Source organism: Colletes latitarsis, chromosome 13 (assembly GCF_051014445.1).
Source record: "Colletes latitarsis isolate SP2378_abdomen chromosome 13, iyColLati1, whole genome shotgun sequence".
NCBI lineage: Eukaryota > Metazoa > Arthropoda > Insecta > Hymenoptera > Colletidae > Colletes > Colletes latitarsis.
In genome coordinates, this window is record NC_135146.1 from 13,007,258 (window position 1) to 13,032,303 (window position 25,046).

The 25,046-nt window shown below is 37.4% G+C and overlaps 1 protein-coding gene across 2 annotated transcripts in view; it reads left to right on the forward strand.

The window, feature by feature from the left end:
* Nachralpha6 (nicotinic acetylcholine receptor alpha6) overlaps positions 1–25,046 on the forward strand; it is a 325,848-nt gene that overhangs the window by 242,758 nt on the left and 58,044 nt on the right. For both annotated transcript variants that reach the window (XM_076780529.1, XM_076780528.1), the window contains exon 9: positions 3,128–3,214. In XM_076780529.1, the coding sequence (XP_076636644.1) occupies positions 3,128–3,214 (87 nt within the window). The remainder of the gene's footprint in view (positions 1–3,127; positions 3,215–25,046) is intronic.

The following is a 25,046-nucleotide window of genomic DNA, read 5'->3' on the forward strand; positions in this document are numbered from 1 at the left end:
ACGCCGCGTATTTTAGTGTAGAATATGTACAAATCGCAAAAATATTGCAAAAGTTGGTTCTTGACTCCGCAAAATGAGAAAAATCCCATAAAAATGGTCCAATTTTCAAACAACCATAACTCGTACAATAGTGAATATATTTCAATGAAACTTTTTTTTGAAGCAGAGCTTATGAGTACCTACAAAAAAGTATTAAACAATATTTCCGTGCAACATCAAACAAAATTATTAAAAATGAAAAACGAGTTTTTAAGAAAAATCGACAGGGCCTTAATTTTTCGATGAAAAAAAAAATTTTCAAATCATTCTGAAAAAAATATTATTAACTGCAGGGGTCAATTGCAATCATTTTTGGTCATTACACATATCCCCGAAATCCTATCCATTTTCGAGAAAAAAATTCCTTCCTGAAAATGTCATGTCTGACCATACCATTGATATGTTCCCCTGAAATTTTTCTATAAAATTAAAAAATTTTTCCCAGACGGTTCTAAAAAAAATATTTTCGGTTGCAGGGGTCAATTACAATTATTTTTGGTGAATAGACATACCCCCAAAATCTTGCGCATTTTCGAGAAAAAAATTCAGAACTGGAGGAACTTTTTAACGAAGCCTCCATGAACAAATTGGTATTGTTGATTTTCATCTTATTTTGGCTTCTAAAATCCCCCATTAAAATTTCTCCCAGGGGTGGCCAAACACCCTGTATATAGGTAGATATTTCCCATTAATTGGTGCCAGCAGTTTTCGAGTTTCGAGTCAACTAGCTGGACTAATGTTACTAATGACTTGGACGGTTGCGTGTTCGTGGCATCAGCACTATTGTGTCCCTAATTCGACGTATTAATCTATCTTTGGTCACATCGTCGTTTAACGTATTACACGTTACGTATAATTGCTTCTGTCACGAAGATTAACATCGGTTCGTTTTTTAATTAAAATTAAATCGAGGCAGACTTAACGCCATAAATACGTAAGACGATTTCCAAAGTAGAATACGGATGATCTCGTGTTTTGTTCCAGCAAAAACGAACGCTTAGTTTGCAGCTGCCTCGAGATAAACGTAGAATAGTCGAAACTTGATGTATGCAGCGAGGCTGCCCGGAAGCCAGGCGACTCGACAGTGCCGAAACATTCATCCGTTCAAAATACCGTAGCAGGAACGTGTTAATCCGTCTTCTAAGTTCTATGGAAATTATGCAAATCCGAGTATGGTCTCCTGCGTGCATCTGCTTGCACAATATCCGCAATATTTGTTGAACGTGGACAGGCAATTAATGTTTATCCTCTTCCGCGTGAATTCTCTGATAATGGAGGCCATCTGGATGCTCCCTTGGGCTGCATAAACGCCATTCACGTTGAACCAATCTTGCTGATGCATTACCTCCTTTTTAAAGGAAATTTCTGAGCCACACGAAGTGCTACAACCTATTTTCTCAGGAACTATTAAGAACCCGTGAGAAAAATTTCGACGTTTTCAAATTTACCGCCATCGAATATTACCCATAGTTTTGATTAATTATTTCTGATAGACAGTTACGCGAGTAGCGCTTGTTTTAAATATTTTTTAATGAAAATCAAAGACCAAATTGTTCTCGAAATTATAGTGGTTAACCGTGCCATAATACAATTTCGAACACTCGAACCACACCGGATAAAGTTATTAACGACTGAGCTGACTCTGTGTTTGCAGCATGGGAACGGGTTACTCGAACCACTCATTCACGCGTGGGATTATGGTCAAGCGACTGCGTAACCTAGGAAATTACGAACACGCGTGGTCTGGCGCATCGGATATGTCCTAGTCGAAGACAAGTTTAACAGAAACGAGGCTTTAATATAATTGCAAAGCCCGTCGGTGACGGATAACGCTGTTCTTTACACGAGTACGAAGTGTTTGATAATTAAATTACAATTTTTCTTAACGATATAATACACGCATTTTAACTTCAACAATGTATTTTAATAATTAATAACACAATTCAGTATGGTACGTCTTAAAACACGGCACAATCAAATCAAAGAAATATAAAATAAATCAAATGGTATATTTATTTAAATAAAAAGCAACAATTCATAGCTGACACAGGTAGATGAACAGGCTGTGTATTGTGAAAACAATTAACTATCGATGTGAATGCTAGACAAATGTGAAACAATATGTGAAAACGATTATTCAAACGGTCAGCGAGTGCCAGTAGAGTCCGCCATTATGGTAGCGCGTCATATAGAGAGATGTCATCCGCGAAAGTCACTATAGTGGCGCATGATTAACGTAAGAGGTTAATCAGGTCGTTAATCATCCGTCGGGGACGCGAATCGCGACGAGAAGAAACGTTTGGAAATATTTGCTTTTGATGGCGGAAACAAAATGGAAGTTCTCGAGCGAACGAATTGCCTCCGCTACTGTTACTAACGACGCGGTTTTCGAAACGCGCACGGCTGCGGCGAGAAGTCTCAGCTTCCTGAACTTGCCGAGATAATCCGTCCCCGCCGATCGCAGAATTACGCAAATTGCAAAACTCGACAGCTGCGCCGGAATTTCCGTTGCGCGTAAATACGTCGTTTGATGAATATTTAAGCGAGAAACACGTGCACAGATTGCGCGAATTCTTGTTCATTTAAATAATTTATTTTGCGTAGCTGCCGCGGAATAGCTGCGTCGATGAATCATAGTGCTTGCACAAGGGTTTATCCGTGTGGTTTTTATTTTAATCATAAACTGGACAAAATTACAGGATCCTAGCTACATTTTTTAAAAGTATTTCGAGTCGAGGAGTTTCGAAACTCAGATTTCGCCCGGAGCCAGCAGCGGTTCCCAGAAAATTCAATTTGGAAAACAACCGTAGTAGCCTCGCGTTTCGCGATTTACGACAGCCCGTCGAAACGGTTTCCCAAAAGTCGGGAACGTTTCCCGACTCGGAACCTCCGAGGGTAGAATTGTAACGAACTGTTCGACCAGAGCAGTACCCAACTCCGAACTACGGTATTATCCCGGGAGTTCCTCGAAAAAATTCTTAACGCGACCTTGTTTTCAGTCGCTCAGCTCGCGGTCGCCGATTGGCCGCGATCCTCCGTCAGGAAGAATCCATCTTGATACGTGCATATTTTTGTCCAACTATCGCAGGAGTGACCATTCTGCTGTCGCTGACAGTTTTCCTGAACCTCGTGGCAGAAAGCATGCCGACCACCTCGGACGCTGTCCCTTTAATAGGTACTTCTAACAATCACCCACGATAATTACGCATCTCGCACTGGCAAGCGTGTGTTACCATTTCTGTTCTATATGTCTGTAAATACATGTATATGTATACTATACATATATATATCTGTACAGGGTGTTAGGCCATACCTGGGAAAAATATCAATGAGGGATTCTGGAAACCAAAATGGAACGAAAATCAAAAATATCAATTTTTTGATGGAGGCTTTGTTAAAAGGTTATTAATAATTAAATTCAAAAATTGCAAATCGTTCTGGAAAAATTATATTTAATTAGAGGGGTCAATTACAAGCATTTTTGGTCATTAGACATACTCCCGAAATTCTACGCACTTTCGAGAAAAAAATTCCTTACCTAAACTATAATTTCTGGTCAGGAATGTTTGCCCGAAATTTCATGCAAATCTTCAAAATGCCATAACTTCTGATCGGATTGACGGATTTTAATGTTTAAAAAAGCAAACGACGCGTATTTTGCTAGAAAATATGTAGAAATTCCAAAAATATTCGAAAAGTTGACCCTTGACACCACAAAATGAGAAAATCCCCATAAAAGTGGTCCAATTTTCAAACAGCCATAATTCCTACAATAGTGAATATATTTCAATGAAACTTTTCTCTGCAGTAGAGCTCATAGGTAGCTACAAAAAAGTATTAGACAACTTTTCTGTAGGGCGCCAAACAAAATTACTAATAATGAAAAACCAATTTTAAAGAAAAATCGACCGGGGATAGGTGCCTAATTTTTTCGACAGAAAAAAAAATCTCAAATCGTTCTGAAAAAAATATAGTTATCTGTAGGGGTCAATTGCAATCATTTTTGGTCATTACATATACCCCCGAAATCCTACGCACTTTCGAGAAAAAAATTCAAATAGGAGCCTAAATTTTGGGGCAAAAATGAAAAATTTTAAATCGTTCTGGAAAAATTATATTTAATTAGAGGGGTCAATTGCAAGCATTTTTGGTCATTAGACATACCCTCGAAATCCTATCCACTTTCTAGAAAAAAATTCGAGAGTGTGAAATTTTTCGTCGAAAAAAAAAATTTCAAATCGTTTTGGAAAAATTATTTTTAGTTGCAGGGGTCAATTGCAAGCATTTTTGGTCAACAGACATACCCTCGAAATTCTACTCAGTTTCGAGAAAAAAATTCATTACCGAAAACTTCATGTCTGACCATAGCGTCGATATGTTTCACTGAAATTTTATGCGTATCTTTAAAACATCATAACTTCTGAACGGATTGGACGATTTTAGTGTTTAAAAAAGCAAACTACGTGTATTTTGATAGAGAATATGTAGAAATCGCAAAAGTATTCGAAAAGTTGACCCTTGACCCTGCAAAATGAGAAAAACCCCATAAAAGTGATCCAATTTTCAAAGAGTCATAACTCTAACAATAGTGAATATATTCCAATGAAACTTTTTTCTAAAATAGAGCTTATGAGTACCTACAAGAAAGTATTAAACAAGTTCTCTGTAGGACGTCAAACGAAATTACTAAAAATCAAAAACGAATTCTTAGGAAAAATCAACAGGACCTAAATTTTTCGAGGAAGTAAAAAATTTTCAAATCGTTCTGGAAAAAATATTGTTAACTGTAGGGGTCAATTACAATCATTTTTGGTGAATAGACCTACCCCCGAAATCCTACCCACTTCCACGAAAAAAATTCAGTACTGTCGGAACTTTCAATGTTAATAACTTTTTAACAAAGCCTCCATCAACGAATTGGTATTCTTGATTTTCGTCTTATTTTGGCCTCCAGAATCCCCCACTAAAATGTTTCCCAGGGGTGGCTGAACACCCTGTATATGTATATGTACGCGTGTACAGTGTGTCGCAATAATCGTAATAGAATCGAAATCGAGGCGATTCTACATGCAAAAACAGATCGAAAATACCAAAGTACATTTCCTACGACTTTACCTTATCGAGAAAAATAGTTTTGAGGGTTATTTTTCTCCTGATAATGGAAAGATCGTAGAATAATCAATTTCTCTGAAATATTTTCGATTGTAATTTGGCATGGAGAATCAACTCGTTCCTGGTTGCACTATGATTTGCCTTACTACTCTACACCTATACACTATATTTGTGCCTGTCGTTAAGCATCTCCTTCAGGAAGCAACCCCGAGAACCGCAAGAAGGGAAAGCGTGAAAGAAAAATCATGCGGGACGGTAAGAACCTCGAAGGTCGTTCAGAGTTGCGGGTACATTTTCGTTATTATCGCCGGGCTGAGCCTGTCGAGATCCATTTCCGCGGGACGGCACCGAGAAATGGTCAATCTCGAGCGGGGGTGGTTGAAGCGGTCCGCATTATAGCGACTGACGGCCAGCGAGAAACTATTCTTCGGTTTCGACGGAGCCGAAGAGCAACTTCGGATGCGGCTGGCCGCGATTACACGGCTGTTTCGACCCCAGGAAACGATTTCATTCTATAACACGCCACCCTAGCATCGAAGCCTGCTTGTCTCGTGACTCTTCGTTCCCCTGGTCGATCGATACAGAAATGGAATAGAAAAATAGGAATTAATTGACTCGTAGCAACGCGAACAATCGCCTTTATTTTCTGTTACTCGAAACAATAATCTTGGTTCGCGATTCTCGATTCACCCCATAGCTCAACGAAACGCCAGGCCTCGACAATTGGCACGCAATGGCAATAAGCAGCGGTAACACAAATCATTGCTGCGATAATTAACAACGCGCACCCTCGGTGTAATTAGCTTCCATTGTCGTGGCCCGCGCGCTCTAACCGACGGTCCACGAAACGCGGGAGAGCAATCTTCCGGTAAAATTCCCCGGAAAAGATCCGGGATCCCGCGAGAGAGAAAACTCGACAGATATGCGACTCGCGTCGTGGAAATGTCAATACAATTCAGAAGGCATGGAAACTATTTCTCTTGGCTGCGCGGCGGCGTTTCATCGGTTGATCAATCACCCTCGAGGAATCCCATCGTCGAACGTTCACTATTACTCCACGCCAGTGCAATTTACGTCCACTGTCTTTGTTACAATTGGTAATATTCCTTGTCTCCGGGAATGAAAGGGCAACTTTCTTTTCGGAATGAAATATTCCTGTCAATTGTTAATATTTCATATTGGCAACAGTTGACTATTCAGTTCAAATATGATTGAGAGGTTAACGACGGTCAGTTTAGAGATATTAGCCTAAACGGAGGACGCCAAAGAATGGCGCAAAAAGAGATTGTTGATGAGAAGAAAAAATGTCACTTGGCATGGCACCTTGGAAGAAATGAAATATTTCTCTAATTATAACGCAAAGGTTACTATAGTTTCGGTTTCTTTATTTCGAGAAGATTTGAATCAAATTTTGAAAGTATATTAAGGGGTTAGGTAACTCTACCAGGCAATTTTTTAAGCTAGAATGAAGAAAATTAAGCAGTCAATTATCTTGAGACTTTGCACTGTATTTAGGTATAATAAATATTGAAAAATACCCTTGGTAATGTTTAGAAAATATTTATAATTAAGCCTACTTCATTTTTTGATGTCTAACTGGTGTGCAGGATTATGGTAGAATGGTTGTCGAAATATTCCATTAACTATGATAAAAGTCCTCAGCATTGACGATGAGGCATTTCAATTTGTAGAAAAGTGAACAATATGGCAGATATTTGAAACCTAAAATCGAATTTGATCAAAAATCGAGTTTCTATTACTAATATTTTGCAGAATTATTAGACAATTTTTACAAAAAGGGATCGTCAAGGCTTAACCACTTAACAGTCTGATTTTTTTGAGAAAAGGGGTAAAACAATTGTCACCTTTTTTTTATTTTTATTTGACTAAATTTATTAATACAATTAATTGCAATAAATTTACTGAAGAAAAACAAAATCGACTGTATGACGTAATTTTTGCGAGAAATGGTGTTTCAATCATATCTTTTTTAGACCAGTACTATTCGATTATAGATGATTTCATCATTATCTGTCGGTTTCCTCACTTTCAAACGTGAAAATCTTTTCAAAATTCCGTTAGTCTCAGTTGTAATCAAGTCTAAGATTTCTGTATTCCAAAAAAATTCAAAATAACGTAATATTGTCCCCCCACCATCATTATCAAATTGTAAATTTACACCAGGTGTATATCGAAAGGGAACCTTGGCGGAGAAGGTGGTAAATTTTCCATAATTATTTCACAAAATTGGAGGTACATCTTCATTCTCTAATTCAGAATCATCATTCGACAATTCTGATAAATCACTTTCTTTGTCTGATTCACTTATCAATATTTCCTTGTCACTTTCATAATCAAACTCAAACATTTTGGGAATCTAATAATGTAAAATAAAACTGACTGTAAAAATAAATATGAATGTATGCGCAGCATATATTACCTGCGTCTAAAAAAATCATATAATCAAATTATATCAAGCTATAACAAATTATAACACTATCTACAAGTTAAAACAAAACGAGTGCAGTTCGGGCAAAATTGTCAAGTGGTTAATAAATATAATAGTACAGATAACTACAAATTTTCAAAGCAATTGATCAATTAGAACTGGAGCAATTCTGTACACCATTTTGTAGAACATAGTTTCGAGGAAAATGCATTTAAAGTTTGATATACGCAGATATACGTCATAGAGGCTCTAAATTTTCAGCAAAAACACCGACCTTTCGTATGATTTTAAGGCTTCAAACTATTATTCAAGCCAAAAGAACAAAATATCGAATTTTTCGAAATTTTAGTTACCTAACCCCTTAAGGAAGAAGAATGCCTGAATGAAAAAAGGGATCGTCAATGCTTAATAAACATAATAGTAAAGATAACTGTACATTTTCAAAGCAACTGATTAATCAGAACTGGAGTAATTATTATTTATTATGGAGTATTAATATAAAATGCATTTAAAGTTTGATATAAGCAGATATACGTCATAGAGGCTCCAAATTTTCAGCAAAAACACCGACCTTTCGTATGAATTTAAGGCTTCAAACTATTATTCAAGCCAAGAAACAAAATATCGAATTTTTCGAAATTTTAGTTACCTAACCCCTTAAGAAAGAAGAATGCCTGAATGAAAAAAGGGATCGTCAATGCTTAATAAACATAATAGTAAAGATAATAGTAAATTTTCAAAGCAATTGATTAATCAAAACTGGAGTAATTATTATTTATTATGGAGTATTAATTTAAAATGCATTTAAAGTTTGATATAAGCAGATATACGTCATAGAGGCTCCAAATTTTCAGCAAAAACACCGACCTTTCGTATGATTTTAAGGCTTGAAGCTGTTATTTAATCCAAAGAACAAAATATCGAATTTTTCAAAATTTTAGTTACCTAACCCTTTAAGGAAGTAGAATGCCTGAATGAAAAAAGGGATCGTCAATGCTTAATAAACATAATAGTAAAGATAACTGTAAATTTTCAAAGCAACTGATTAATCAGAACTGGAGTAATTATTATTTATTATGGAGTATTAATATAAAATGCATTTAAAGTTTGATATACGCAGATATACGTCATAGAGGCTCCAAATTTTCAGCAAAAACACCGACCTTTCGTATGATTTTAAGGCTTCAAACTATTATTCAAGCCAAGAAACAAAATATCGAATTTTTCGAAATTTTAGTTACCTAACCCCTTAAGAAAGAAGAATGCCTGAATGAAAAAAGGGATCGTCAATGCTTAATAAACATAATAGTAAAGATAATAGTAAATTTTCAAAGCAACTGATTAATCAGAACTGGAGTAATTATTATTTATTATGGAGTATTAATATAAAATGCATTTAAAGTTTGATATACGGAGATATACGTCATTGAGGCTCCAAATTTTCAGCAAAAACACCGACCTTTCGTATGATCGAAGTTATTATTTAAGCCAAAAAAAGAAAATATCGAGTTTTTCGAAATGTTAGAGTCACCTACACCCCTTAATCGACGTGTCTGGCTCGTAAACGTTCTGGAAGAAAGAATTCCCCAACGGGTCGGCCGTTATCGCATCCTGTGGGCGAAAGCATGTGGAAGTTTTAAGGACCATCGTGGCGGCCCGGGACCGCTGCAGAGCGCTGTTTCGAAAGTTGTAACGCGTTTACGCCGGAACAACTTTCCCGTCGGTCGCTGGAAATCCTGTTTGCGGCGAAATTTCGAGTTCTTGGTGTCGGCGCGTGCAGACACCGGCGCATCGTGCAGTTTCACGCGTAAATGACCGACTCGAAAACACTTTTCGAGCCTTTAATCCGTCCGCGACGAGGACCGTTTCCTCGTTAGTTTCTTCGCCCCAAAAGTCTCCTAAATTTGTTTTCAAAATCAACTGTTCCGTTCGCTGATCTTTTTCTCGGATTCAGAAGATATTATAGCGTATATTATAGAAAATTATGCTCAGAATTCTATATTTTAAATTTGATTTATTTCCAACGAAAACACGAAACAAGCAGGTGATTCAGGGATGTGCGCGGTTCTCTCCTTCGCATCGACAATTTTTCTTTCTTCAACGTTCCTTTCTGAACCCTTCTACAAGAATAAACCCCCCAGGCTTGCGTTACATCAATGTTTAGATAATCACCTCGTTCCATGATGTAATTACACGACCAGTGCCAGAAACCTCTGCTGCCCAAGAAATTGCCTACTAATTAGGTAAGTCGGTTTAAAAACCGATACGAACCCCTTAATTCTCGCCAGTTTCTTCTCTCAAACTATTTCACCCCAGTTGTCGAAAAAATCAAATACCTTCTTTGAAATTAATCAACAGTTTCTTAAATGTTTAGAAAGGCTCCAAGTTCAAGAATGAAAGTGGTCACGATTTAGATTAATTTCCCAGTTTCTTGGGCAGTGTTGCTTGGTACTTGAGCTAATCATACCCTTAAACATGCACGGTTCTTTCCACTTTTGGTGTATTGTACTAATTGTTACTCTCGAACGGCAGCTCGTGTGTTTAGAGGAATTCCTTAATTGATTTAATTGTTTTCTGTGTCCCCGTGTCATACTTTAGAGAGTTACTGGTAGCACCGAACTCCTAGGTATATTGCTGTGTTAATTGCCTGTTGAAAGGTCCTATAGTTTACTCATAGTCTGCTGTTTTCCCCTTGGGGGTTTAGCAAGGGATATTCCATCAGTTTATCGGGAAGCTTGTGCAAACAGTAAGTTCAATTTCACGGACTGATACGCACTACTTCCGTTATAACGTCATCGAACGTTGCTTCGGTTCGTTTTTTTTTTATTACAGGGGGGAAAAAATAATATCTCTGACCGAACAATATCGAGTTAATACGTCGACCCTTTCTTTCGGGGTTCCAACTCGAATGTATCGAATGTAATATACCGTGTACATACGGAAACATACATTTTATTTAATAATATTAATTTCGATTTGGAAGAATCAAATACTTACAGAATTAAATTAATTTCCATCGAACCAAACGAAACCGATGCCTTCGACGAGTTCCCATATTGATTTTACATTTATTGGAGGAATCAGTAATGCACATTTGCAAACGAAAATTGATAAACGATGGGAATTTTATTGGAATAAAGACCTGCATTTTTACAGCAAAGGCCCGGAACTCGTTTGTACGAATCGATGTTAATCTGAACGACCTTCGTCGTATTTCCATGAAACGATATAAAATGCTCAACGTAGAAACGCAATTTATTTACAGCTCCAAGATTTAACCTGTAAACACGTTCCCACAAATCGGTATCGAAACTTACGTGCACGATCATCGTGTGTAAGCAAAGAAATTATATGTAATTATATTATAATAATTTTTAGTTAAAGCAACAACGTACTTCTGTGCTTCTTTCGCGGTGATCTAACAATTTTAGCAAGAAATTCCTGTTATTCCAAATTTAAATATTCGACGCTATTTTCTATAGTATTCTACATATAGTTGGTTGATATGAGGGATTAACCCCTTAACGCTCATATTTTTCCAAGAATGATCAATTTTCTGCATTGGACTTGTTTCTAAGTCAGTTTTTGTTAATTACAATGTTGTATCTAACGTATAATTTGAAGGGAAACAAGTATTGTTGTCCCTTAAACCGTTAAATTAAACAAATATCGTTTTTTAAAGCAGTCAGACTCGGGGATGAGCGTTAAGGGAGTATTGCTGTCCAGTCTTTCTTTGTGATTTTTTTTCTAATGACAGGTAGGTTGTTTCGTAATGAAATTTTGCAGAAATATTTATTCGTCTTATAGGTATGTACAGTATTTTTTTCATCAAAAAATATTAACAATATTAAAAAAATATTAAAGATCTAGCAAACCTGGAAGCCATTGGAGCACCTTTCCCAAAAGAGCCATTAAATAAAAAGTTATAATTCCCACAATTTTTAATATTTTGCCATGAAAAAAATACTGTACATGCTTATAAGATGAATAAACATATCTGCAAAGTCTCAGTACAAAATAGCCTATCTATCATTAAAAAAAAAATCACAAAGGGGGCCGTGAAATTGACAGTCTGTCATTTCTTCGGCCTTTTTTTGTGATTTTTTTCTTAACGACAGGTAGGTTGTTTTGTAATGAAATTTTGCAGAAATATTTATTCGTCTTATAGGTATGTACAGTATTTTTTTCATCAAAAAATATTAAGAATATTAAAAAAATATTAAAGATCTAGCAAACCTGGAAGCCATTGGAGCACCTTTCCCAAAAGAGCCATTAAATAAGAAGTTACAATTCCCACAATTTTTAATATTTTTCCATGAAAAAAATACTGTACATGCTTATAAGATGAATAAACATATCTGCAAAATCTCAGTACAAAACAGTCTATCTATCATTAAAAAAAAAAAAATCACAAAAAGGGGTCGTGAAACTGCCAATCTAGACAGCAATACCTCCTCAAGGGGTTAATAAATAACGTAGATCGTCGCTGGCGAAGAAAAACAACGAAACTATGCCTTCTTTGGCAATCTTTTAACCAATGGACGAGAGAAACAATAGAAAGAGTCTCGCTTTCGAATCGATCGATCTCCAGCGTCACTTGGTGGTTCTTTTATCGATCGAGGGGCAACCAGTGAAATAAATAACGTAGGGGAATAGCGTGGAAGAGAGGAGGAGGAACATTAGCCAGAGTTCAGCCTGGCTAAAAAAAAGTTTAATTAAACCGTAAGAGAAGGGCGAGGAATTGGGGATGGATGCACGGGGACGCATCCACGACGTCTCCTCTTTGCTCGCCAACGAATACGGTATTCAGAGCCCAGAGTGGTGTATTCTTTATTTTCACCAGTCATTTTCTTCCGTGTCGCGTGGCCAGTTTTTCTTTTCTCCACGGTCGTTTGCCTGGCTCTGCTCTGTCTTTTTTCGCGTACCATCAACCGCAAGGGAAACCAGTAACCGCAATGTGGCCACGCTCCGGGGAAATTGCTCCCAGCTGAATGCGAGCAACGACATTCCGCAGACCAGCGCTGACGAACTTCCTTTTTCAGCTGGTTAGCGACGTTTAACGATGACACGAGACGCGTCTAGTCACTGTCGATTGGCTAATAGTCTGATCTATTCGATCTGCAGTTGTTATTCCTCAGATATTATCGATACATAGCTAGACATTTGTTCCAAGTCGTTATAGCACTTCCTTTTTCAGCTGGTTAGCGACGTTTAGCGATGACACGAGACGCATTTAGTCACTATCGATAGGCTAATAGTCTGATCTATTTGATCTGCAGTTATTCCTTAGATATTACCGATACTCAGACATTTGTTCCAAGTCGTTATAGCACCATCGATAGGCTAATAGTCTGATCTATTCGATCTCCAGTTATTCCTCAGATATTACCGATACTCAGACATTTATTCCAAGTCGTCATAGCACCGTCGATAGGCTAATAGTCTGATCTATTCGATCTCCAGTTATTCCTCAGATATTACCGATACGCAGACATTTGTTCCAAGTCGTCATAGCACCGTCGATAGGCTAATAGTCTGATCTATTCGATCTCCAGTTATTCCTTAGATATTACCGATACTCAGATATTTGTTCCAAGTCGTTATAGCACCATCAATAAGCTAATAGTCTGTTCTATTTGATCTGCAGTTATTCCTCAGATATTACCGATACTCAGACATTTGTTCCAAGTCATAGAATCGTCAGAATGATGAATTGTTCGTGTCTACAGTAGCTGCATCTTGCCAGCAGCAATTTGTTTCGATAGTCCAACGCAATTCGGTGAAATTGTAACGTATTAACGATCGTGTGCCACTGGATTGGCTCGATACTTGTACCATCCTGCGTGAAATTAGTTTCTAACGAGCGACCTGGAGTAACCTCGAGGTTTTTCGGGGCTCCTCGATCGGCGTTACTCCTAACCCGTTGTCGCGGTGTGAACGGGGCCTCCCACGGAGTTGTTAATGAGCATCGAATTCGCGGGTAATTAGGAGCCGTGGGTGATTTATTGGATCGTCCTTTCGGCGGAACGAATTATTCTCGTGTCGAGAGAGAGAAGGCGGCTCCTGTTGAATCCTTTTGCCCCGATGATTACGTTGCCTCGCGAACATCGTCTGCGGGACTAATTGAAATTTAATGGGAACCATGAGACGCGAAAATTGTTGGTCGTTCCCGTGCAGTCACGCTTACCAGCAATGAAGTTCTTCGTCTCGGGGAAGAGCAGTCATAAAAATTTGAATATCTTTCTCAGCTTGTTCCGTTGAACCTTGAATTGAGAATCCTACCTCCAGGAATTAGAAAATTATTAAAGTTTCGGTGATTGCTCGACGCTTATAGAAGAATAAAGGAATCGAAGAGATTTGAGACAAGTTTTTGTTGGTCAATGGGAAAAGAGCTCCTGATTTTCATGGTAAAAATTAAACTAACTAGAGGGTAATGGAGGAGTTTAAGCACAGACGAGGTATACAAGCCACCCACCTGAAAATTCGAAGGAAAAACAAATTTTAAAGAAAACTCGACGGGGATAAGTGGACAAATTTTCCGGAGAAAAAAAAAATTTTCAAATCATTCTAAAAAAATTATTTTCAGTTGCAGGAGGCAATTACAATAATTTTTAGTTAATAGACATATTTCCGAAATCCTACCCAGTTTCGAGAAAAAAATTCGAGAAGATGTAGAATTTTTCGACAAAATTAAAAAATTTCAAATCGTTCTGGAAAAATTATTTTTAGTTGCAGGGGTCAATTGCAATAATTTTTGGTCAATAGACATATCCCCGAAATCCTACGCATTTTCGAGAAAAAAATTCCTTACCGAAAATATAATTTCTGACCAGAAATGTTTGCGCGAAATTTCATGCGAATCTTTAAAATGTCATAACTTTTGAACCGATTGACGGATTTTAATGTTTAAAAAAGCAAACGACGCGTATTTTGCTAGGGAACATTTAAAAATCGCAAAAATATTCGAAACGTTGAACCTTGACCCCGAAAAATGAGAAAAACCCCACCAATTTTCAAACAGCCATAACTCCTATAATAATGAACATATTTCAATGAAACTTTCTTCTGAAGTAGAGTTTATGAGTACCTACAAAAAAGTATTAGACAACTTTTCTGTAGGGTGTCAAACAAAATTATTAAAAATGAAAAACGAATTTTGAAGAAAATCGACAGGGGGTAGGTGCCTAAATTTTCCGGCGAAAAAACAAATTTTCAAATCGTTCTAAAAAAATTATTTTCAATTACAGGGGTCAATTACAATAATTTTAGGTGAATAGACATATCCCCGAATTCCTTCCCAGTTTCGAGAAAAAAATTCGAGAAGATGTAGAATTTTTCAACAAAATTAAAAAATTTCAAATCGTTCTGAAAAAATTATTTTCAGTTGCAGGGGTCAATTGCAATAATTTTTGGTCATTACACATACCCTCGAAATCCTATCCACTTTCTAGAAAAAAATTCGAGAGTGTGAAATTTTTCGTCGAAAAAAAAGAATTTCAAATCGTTTTGAAAAAATTATTTTCGGTTGCAGGGGTTAAATACAATAATTTTTGGTCATTACACATACCCCCAAAATCCTACTCACTTCCGAGAAAAAAATTCCTTACCGAAAATCTAATGTCTGACCATATGTTGAGTTGTTTCACTGAAATTTCATGCGTATGTTTAAAAAATCATAACTTCCGAACGGATTGACGGATTTTAATGTTCAAAAAAGCAAACGACGCGTATTTTAATGAAGAGTATGTAGAAATTCTAAGGATAATGGAAAAGTTGTTCCTTAACCCCGTAAAATGAGAAAAACCACATAGATTGAATGTAAAGTGTACTAGTATGCCTCGTTTGTGGTTTAAGCCCTCCTCTTGTATCCGGTGCTGATTGGCCGCTGGTCGAACAGCGAGCCGCAGTCGCGTCACTATATTGAAACGATAAAATGGGAATAAATGAAGACAGCGTTTTCGATAACCGGTGTCGGTGACGGCAGACCGATAAGCAAAATCGTCGATTTGCTGGTGGAAAACGAGAGAGGTGCTTGTCAGCGTAGAGTTCTCGGCGTTGCTTTGAAGCGATGGATGATTCCTCGGCTCTCGTTATGGCGCCTGTCCTGCGCAATTATTGTTATCCCGTCGAGAGCCGATGTCTATCTTTCGCTATTTGGAAACGAAATACTCGCCGGCGATCGTGAAATGCGCGTAAAAGTGCCTCGTATGAGAATCGATTCCCCCCCCCACTGGATGTTTTCCTCTCTTCCTTTATTTTTTTCGAAAAAGGATACCCTTAGCGGCTTCCGAGAGAACTGGAAAACCATTTCGTTAACGTCAACATGTTTTCCCGATACACTTTTCAAAAGAAGACCTCTTAAGCGAATAAGTAACAAGGTTATTTCTGAAAATTGCATCGAGGACGGCAAACTAAACGACCCATTTTCCTTTTCTTTTTGTTGACTGTGACAGTATCAATTCAGGCACTGACAGTGTAACGTTACTCTCGTTTTGCATCGGAGCCGCGTTAAAGAGAAGCGAATTCCCTTTGACTTTGCCAAGGCATGCTTACTTTGATGCTCTGAATTTAATCTTCCGCAGTCTTCAGTTTTCCAGAGCCTTTCATTAAAGTTGCCCCGTGGATCTTTTCCTGTTCGGACGACCATCTAATGAATATTATTACGAAATTGTTGGACGCGTACTTCAACCTTTCCTGCGAACATTGATTCGACACCGTAAATCGATATTAACCGTTTTCCACGCGGCGGTTAATTTACGAGTAGCTCGTATTTATAGATTAATATTAAATGCATAGTAAATTTAACACTGGATTTACGGAAATAAATTTGACGGATGTCAGATTCCATATTTAAAATTGCAGAGCGCGTAAATATTATTTTTTAACAACTTATGTTGAATTTGATTGAATACATATTCTAATTAAAAGAAAGATCGTATTTTAAGGTAATCGTCAACATGAAAGGTATCATTATACGTGCGATCAGTGTCCGTAAATTTAGTGTTAAGCAATTCGTGTGCTTATATTGATTTCATTATACGATTACAAGCACGGATCGATGGACTTGTTTTACTTATTTAAATTTATGGGGAATTTCCATCGCGGTGAACAGTCGACTCGGAAGACAAGCCGTCGTGTCGCCGTGAAAAGATATTTGAGAAAGCCTTTATGCATCGCCTGATAGCGGACTCCGTATGTATACTTATGCATACGACCTGATATCGTATACATGAAGTTTGTGTCGCGTAGTATTTATGCCAATATCGCGGCTCCATTTCCGATCAAATCAATTCTCGCCGGGAGATCGAAGCATGTTGCACTTTGGACACGTTATTTTCTATTTATTTATCGATTTACATTAAAAAGAACTGACAAAGACGGATCTTTCTCAGTTTCAATCGAATTTCTGTCATTACATACAGGGTGTTCGGTCACCCAAATTTTAATGGCGAATTTTAGAAGTCAAAAATAAGACGAAAATCAAGAATATCAATTTCTTGACTGAGACTTCGTTAAAAAGTTATTAATAATTAAATGAAAACATTTCAAATTGTTTTGGAAAAATTATTTTTAGTTGAAGGGATCGATTGCAATCATTTTTGGTCAATATACATACCCTCGAGTTCCTACGCATTTTTGAGAAAAAAATTCCTAATCGAAAATGTAATTTATGGTCATAAATGTTGCCAGAAAATGTCATGCGAATCTTTAAAATGTCATAACTTCTGAACGGATTGAAGGATTTTAATGTTTAAAAAAGCAAATGACGCGTATTTTGATGGAGAATATGTAGAAATTGTAAAAATATTCAAAAAGTTGATTCTTGACCCCGAAAAATGAAAAAACCCCCATAAATGTGGTCCAATTTTTAAACAGCCATAACTCTTACAATACTGAATATATTTCAATGAAACTTTTCTCCGAAGTAGAGCTTGTCAGTAACAACAAAAAAGTATTAGACAAAATTTTCGTAGCGCCTCAATTTAATTTGTTAAAAATCGAAAACTGATTTTTAAGAAAAATCGATAGGGGGTAGGTGCCTAAATTTTTCGACGAAAAAAAAAATTTCAACTCGTTCTGAAAAAAATATTGTTAACTGTAGGGGTCAATTACAATAATTTTTGGTGAATAGACCTACCCCAGAAATCCTACCCTCCTTCGAGAAAAAAATTCGAGTATGTGTGAAATTTTTCGACAAAATTAAAAAATTTCAAACCGTTCTAAAAAAATTATTTTCGATTACGGGGGTCAATTACAATAATTTTTGGTGAATAGACATACCCCCGAATTCCTACGCATTTTCGAGAAAAAAATTCCTAATCGAAGATGTAATTTATGGCCAGAAAAGTTTGCCCGAAAATGTCATGCGAATCTTTAAAATGCCATAACTTCTGATCGGATTGACGGATTTTAATGTTTAAAAAAGCAAACGACGCGTATTTTGTAAGAGAATATGTAGAAATAGCAAAAATATTCGAAAAGTTGACCCCTGACCCCGAAAAATAAGAAAAACCCTATAAAAGTGGTCCAATTTTCAAACAGCCATAACTCCTATAATAGTGAATATATTTCAATGAAACTTGTCTCCGAAGTAGAGCTTGCCAATACCTACAAAAAAGTATTAGACAAAATTTTCGTAGCGCCTCAATCTTATTTGTTAAAAATCGAAAACTGATTTTTAAGAAAAATCGACCGGGGGTAAGTGCCTAAATTTTTCGACGAAGAAAAAAATTTCAACTCGTTCTGAAAAAAATATTGTTAACTGTAGGGGTCAATTACAATCATTTTTGGTGAACAGACATACCCCCGAAATCCTGCGCATTTTCGAGAAAAATATTCAATTTGGGCGGAACTTTAAACATTAATAATTTTTTAACGAAGTCTCCATCAAGAAATTGGTATTCTTGATTTTCGTCTTATTTTGACCTTTGGAATCTTCCATTAAAATTTTTCCCAGGGGTGGTCGAACACCCTGTACATAAAAATTTCTTCCGATTTTATGGTTCCCCTTTAATATGACGCAAAAACATCCCTGGGAACTCAAGCCGTCTGATCTTTTCGCTTATTCGACTCAATCCCGGAAGTACGTGCGTGTCTGTATACGTGCACACGCACAAGTACGTAGCATCGACGTTGCAAAATTTCAATTTCCATCACAGTTCGAGACCCACGATATTGAATCGGGAGATTCGGGCCGGTGTACAGAAATCGGGCGATATAAAACTTTCTGAAATATCAGAAATACCGCGATGAAAACAACCACGAACGCAACGTGCATTAGGTTTTGTAGCAAAATATGAAACAATAAGTTAACGACTACGGCAATTTCACGTTTATTCAGGCCAACGAACGAACTCGTGTATAATTTGAGTTTTTATTCATTTTTCACCTTCTATTTTAATTACTTTCTGTGTTAATGCTACGACTAAGAGTAGTTTGAATGAAACTGATGCATTACTTACGGGTGTATTTTCAAGAATAAATTTATACTCGTTGATAAATAGGAGTATCAGTTTACACTAGCGTAATTTGATGGTAAGCAGCCCCGTGCAACGTAAAATACACGCTGTTGTTTCGTCAGTTGGTTAGTTTCCATGGAATTGCAAATGTATATAAATAAAACGGAAGCGTAAAAGTTTGACTAATTTATTTTTATAATTATTTGTGTACCTTTCACTCGAATGAAACAAGGATGTAATTCGTTAAAAGTCGCAGCAAAACAGAAACGAAACGAGCCCTGTAAATGTAACGCAGAATTCTCCATTCGAACAACGTCCACTTTTTAACCTTAAACTGTAATTAATTTCCTTTCGCGTTTCTTGTAACTTTTTTCATTTCGATTTAAATGTCCCCTTCTCGCCTGGAATCTAATCGAAATAAGTGCAGAAAAATCTCACGACACAACGGACCGATGAAAAAGCTAAAAGTTTCTTTCAAATTCCTACAATTTTCCCAAAGTTCGCATTCTTTTCGAGAAAATAATTACGTGCAATTAAATCACCGTCGATGTCCTCGATGCAATTTAAAAGTAATTATAAAATCGTCGTCCCTGGCAAATCATCGGGGATTTGAAAGGATCTCGGATTAAAAGCGTTAAATGTCGCAGCCATTATAGTCGAAAGAAATTTCTTCGTAGAAGATCGAAACGAAAACTATATCCACTGAAAGTATTATAGTACTATACAGGGTGTTCAGCCACCATGGGAAAAATTTTAATGGGAGATTCTAGAAGCCAAAATAAGACAAAAATCGAGAATAATAATTTGTTGATGGAGGCTTCGTTAAGAAGTTATTAACGACAAAATTAAAAATTTTCAAATCGTTCTGAAAAAATTATTTTTAGTTGCAAGTGTCAAATACAATTATTTTTGGTCAATAGACATATCCCCGAAATCCTATTCACTTCCGAGAAAAAAATTCATTACCGAAAATTGCACGTCTGACCATAGCGTCGATATGTTTCACTGAAATTTCATGCAAATCTTTAAAACATCATAACTTCTGAACGGATTGGACGATTTTAATGTTTAAAAAAGCAAACGACGCGTATTTTGATGGAGAATATGTGAAAATTGTAAAAATATTCGAAATGTTGACCCTTGACCCCGAAAAATGAGAGAACCCCCATAAAAGTGGTCCAATTTTCAAGCAGCCATAACTTCTATAATAGTGAATATATCTCAATGAAACTTTTCTCCGAAGTAGAGCTTGCCAGTACTCACAAAAAAGTATTAGACAAAATTTTCGTAGCGCCTCAATCTAATTTGTTAAAAATCGAAAACGAAACGAAAGGGGGTGCCTAAATTTTTCGACGAAAAAAAAAAATTTCAAATCGTTCTGAAAAAAATATTGTTAACTGTAGGGATCAATTACAATCATTTTTGGTGAATAGACATATCCCCGAAATCCTACCCTCCTTCGAGAAAAAAATTCAGTACTGGAAGAATTTTAAAATAACTTCTTAACGAAGCCACCATGAACAAATTGGTTTTCTTGATTTTCGTCTTATTTTGGCCCCTAAAATCTCCCATTAAAATTTTCCCCAGGGGTGGTCGATACAGCCCAAGTAAAGTGATACAAGCTGAATAGTTTTGAGAAGCCAACGAAGAAGATATCGTTTCCAATCTTTTTCTTTTTTGTCTAGATTAAGTAATCGAAAGGGGTAAGAGATTGTTTCAAGGTGACTGTTAGAAATAGATCCGAATTCGGAATTCCGATCGTATCCTCGATACCCTTTTCTACGGATCCTGCATACATTTGATACGTTATGTGCCCCGAGCTTAGGGATGCTGAGAGGGTTATATTTAGATTGTAACGAACCCGTGGAGAGTCCTTCCAGGCGATCGAGCAATTCCGAAGCTCAAGGGGCCACTGAGTTCCGGCAGAATTCTGCAAGTTTACAGCTTGGTGCTTCGAACACTGTGCTTCCCTCGAAAACAACTGATTCCAATCATCGAACACTCTCGATGCTATTTTTCTTATCGATCGAAGCGAAAGGAAAGTCGTAATTTCTGCGTCCAAGTTGTTATTTGGAATTTTTAACTTGTTTGGGGGTAGCGACGACGTCGAAGTTTCTACGGTCCGTCTCTTTCTCGAATAGGGGAGGTATTTTCTTATCTCGTCGATAATCCGGCGGTTCGTGGTGTAATGGTCCCCCTAACTTGCGATCGGCTGGAAAGCATTCGCCGAGAGGCGTTCAGCCGATAACAGTCGGTCGCGAACCGCAAATAACACTCATCGAATCGATTTTAACGGTCGCATAAATGTCCAAGCAGATGTACAGACGCGACATTTTGCGACGGAAACTGTGCTCGAACCATTTCACTGGAACTCGTAGCCGTCGATCCCACAGACGTGATCCGTTTCCAGAATCGTCGTCTTGGAATCGCTGATTTGCCTCGTCCGTGTATTCTTCGAAACATATTCGGAATCGAAGCTGGCGGACAATTTGGTTCAGCTTGCAACGACGCAAAACAGAACCCTAGAGTCTTTATTTTGCAGAATACCTAATATCGAACAGTTATTTGTAAAATTAGAAACGTTTCGACGCCACGTCGAGAATTTTGAACAATTCATTGAGAGAAGAACGAGCTATTTCACTACGTAACCCGAAATGAACGTCGTTTCAAACAACATCCAACGCAGCGCGCTCGATTGAGCGCGTTAAGTTGCAAACTTTCTGATTAGGTAATAGACGTAATTAGCAAAAGTTTAAGATAAACTTGGAATTAGTTACGCGTTTAAGCGTCACGCGCAAGCTCCTCTAATTAGTCGCTCGTTCGAAGCACGTACGGGTTTTCTCCGCTCGTATTCAAAGTGGCGAGTTTGTCGAGCGAGGACCATTCTTTGAGACTCGTCTCTGCTCTCTCGTCCGTTTCAACCCACCTGCGATGGAAATGTGGGTCAATCTCGAAAACGGCCCGCGTGGCCAACTATCACCACGTTCGGTTCTCATCGTAATTGTTTATCGAAATTTTTACGAAAGTATTCGACGATACGGGTATTTCATCGATTAAATCGACAATGAGGATAAAAACTGGCCAGCATTTTGTCGTGTTTATTGCTGGTAAACACGCGAGGCATCGGCAACATGATTATTTGGAAACGAGCGGATTTCGGCTCGAAATTTATTTTCTAAATGTCTGTAACAATTGTTTCTTTATATAACGATAAAACTATTTTCATTTCTTGGCATAAATCATGTCGTACAGGGTCCCAAGTGTTTTATCGTATTTTATATCCGCCGTATTTTTACGCGACACCAGGGAACGGTGTCGCGTAGGAATTTAAATTCCAGCAACGTTACAACCGTAATGCATACAAACTCATAAATTACGGGGACACAAAGCAACGCCGCGACGCGTCGCGCCACCGTAAAGGTTACGGTAATCGAAAATTCAGTTTTCGTTTTCGGCCCATCGATCGTTGAACGGTTCCCAGAACGATTTCGGATCGCGTCCTGCGTAATTTGAATTCGCAGATTGCAGCGGAGGAATGGTGATCACCGTGCGCTTGCAGACGAGAGCAACGGAGACAAAATATAGTGGAGGAAAAGAGATGACAAACGCCAGCTCGGGGAAAGGTCGTTCGGTTACTGAATTAACACTAAACCTACCAATACTTGACGCATACATACCAGTTGTGTAATCGATAGGAATTGCTGAAACTTTTTTGGGTGTATACAGTCAAAGAAAATGTTAAAATAAACATAGAAGGAAGCGTAAATTGTAGTAGGTGGTATAGTCATCGGATAGAGGATTAAATGCCCTTTAAAATGAGCGTTTAAATAAGCAGATAGCTTAATTAGTTCCGGAGATATGAGGATTTTAGTTTCAAGTCGATCGAATGAGACCGAAGCTCATGGTTCCTACAATGGCCAGTCTTTGTTTCTGTGGCATAGTAATTACACAAACATCAATTCAATTTAATAAACAATTTATAATCCAGTCGCATAATCCATAGAAATTACTGAAACTTTTTTGAGTGCATATAGTCAAAGAAAATGTTAAAATAAACATAGAAGGAAGCATAAATTGTAGTAGGTGGTATAGTCATCGGATAGAGGATTAAATGCCCTTTAAAATGAGCGCTCGTACGAGTCGATAGCTTAATTAGTTCCGGAGATATGGCGATTTTAGTTTCAAGTCGATCGGATGAGACCGAAGCGCTTTGTTTACGTCCGCGAGATGAATGAACTTTTTTACTACGGCCAAGGTCGTTGACCGCACGTGACTCGTAGTAACTAGGTCACTCGGCCACTCGGTCACGAGTCACGTACGAGACAAGGAGGTACGACGCGACGCGTCAGACGAAGACAGCGATAGTCGAATTAAGAAAAATTACCATTTACATAAATTACGATATCTCGAAAACGGAAAGTCCGATCGACAAAAACCAAAAACCAATTTCAAAGAGGAAGCTTCACCGCTGCCAATGGTGGTGGAATTTTGAGTAAAGCACTAGTAATTTCGGAACTGCGCGTGTCTAAAGTTTTAGTATTTTTAATACGCGGGAAGCGCCATAAGAGAGCTTTTAAAAAATTACCCCTTTACATAAATTACGATATCTCGAAAACGGAAAGTCCGATCGACAAAAACCAAAAACCAATTTCAAAGAGGAAGCTTCACCGCTGCTAATGGTGGTAGAATTTTGAATAAAGCATGAGTGCTTTCGGAATTACACGTGTCTAAAGTTTTAGTATTTTTAATACGTGTTGTTAGACTGTTCTAAGGCAGTGGAAACTGAAGATTCTGTCCTTTCATCGGAAGCTAACCAGAAATTTGATACCAAATTTTATATATATTATAATAAACTGTCAGATGACCAGTCATGGTAGGTTTAGTGTTAATACGAGGACGTTTATCACGAATATACATACTTTGCCCCAGCTCATATTTTATACAATGAATAATTTTTCACGGTCTCGAAACTTACTCGTCGCATAATTATTTTTAATTGATTTAATTTTATTTCGCGAGCGTACAGGTACGAACACCTATGAACATAAAAGAAACAGACCGAGTATACGTAAGTAAGTGAGAGGCATGGGTGCAGCTATTATTTAAACCCAACCTCGAATACATAAATGATACAAATGTATAATAATAGTAATAGTAGAAGAAAATATCGAAATCAACAATGAACAAGAGTAGGCAACAATGATTTTAAAAAACTTGTAGTGTAGTTTGTAGACGTGTACGAAAAGAAGGCTTGAGACTTGGACGTTTGGTGACCTGGGATAGATATATAGGGTGTTCCTAAAATAAAGGGCTAGAATTTTAAAATATATTCTACTCGTTGTAATAATAAAGAAACGTCGTGAATATAGATTCATAAATGCTTCCTTTAGAGCATCTGATGTCAAACGTAAAAACATGAAACACTATATTTGATAACTTGGAGACGAGTAACTTACGAACCTATGTTTATACGGCACTTTCTAGTCATTAAAATAAGTAGACTATATTCGTAAAATTTTGCTGTTTATTTTAAGGGCACCCTGTATGTGTTTGGGAACGAGTGGGACGGGCATTAGCAGAGTGGTACCAGAGATTGGTACGAATGAGATTGTAGAGATACTGCGATATACAGGCGGATAGGGTTTCGAAAACTAGAGAGCAAGCCATCTTTGCTTCGCGTTAAGTCAAGGCGGCTTCACGAACAAAGGAGAAATCTGATCGTCTTTGCGAATACAGAGGAGAAACGGGGACAGAAATTTTTGAATATTCGGCATTCGATACGAGAAATTCAAGGTTTGTTAAATGTTATGCGTGGAAATATCCGATATTCACCGATTTTGGTATCAACAGGCATTCACTTCGCAGCATCGGTGAAATTGTAACCGAAAACGTAGGTTGGTTAAATTAAAACGAGAAATAGTTCCGCGATATTGTGTTTCCCTCTACGGTTCTGGAAATGTGCGGTTCGATTCGTTTTATTATCAAGT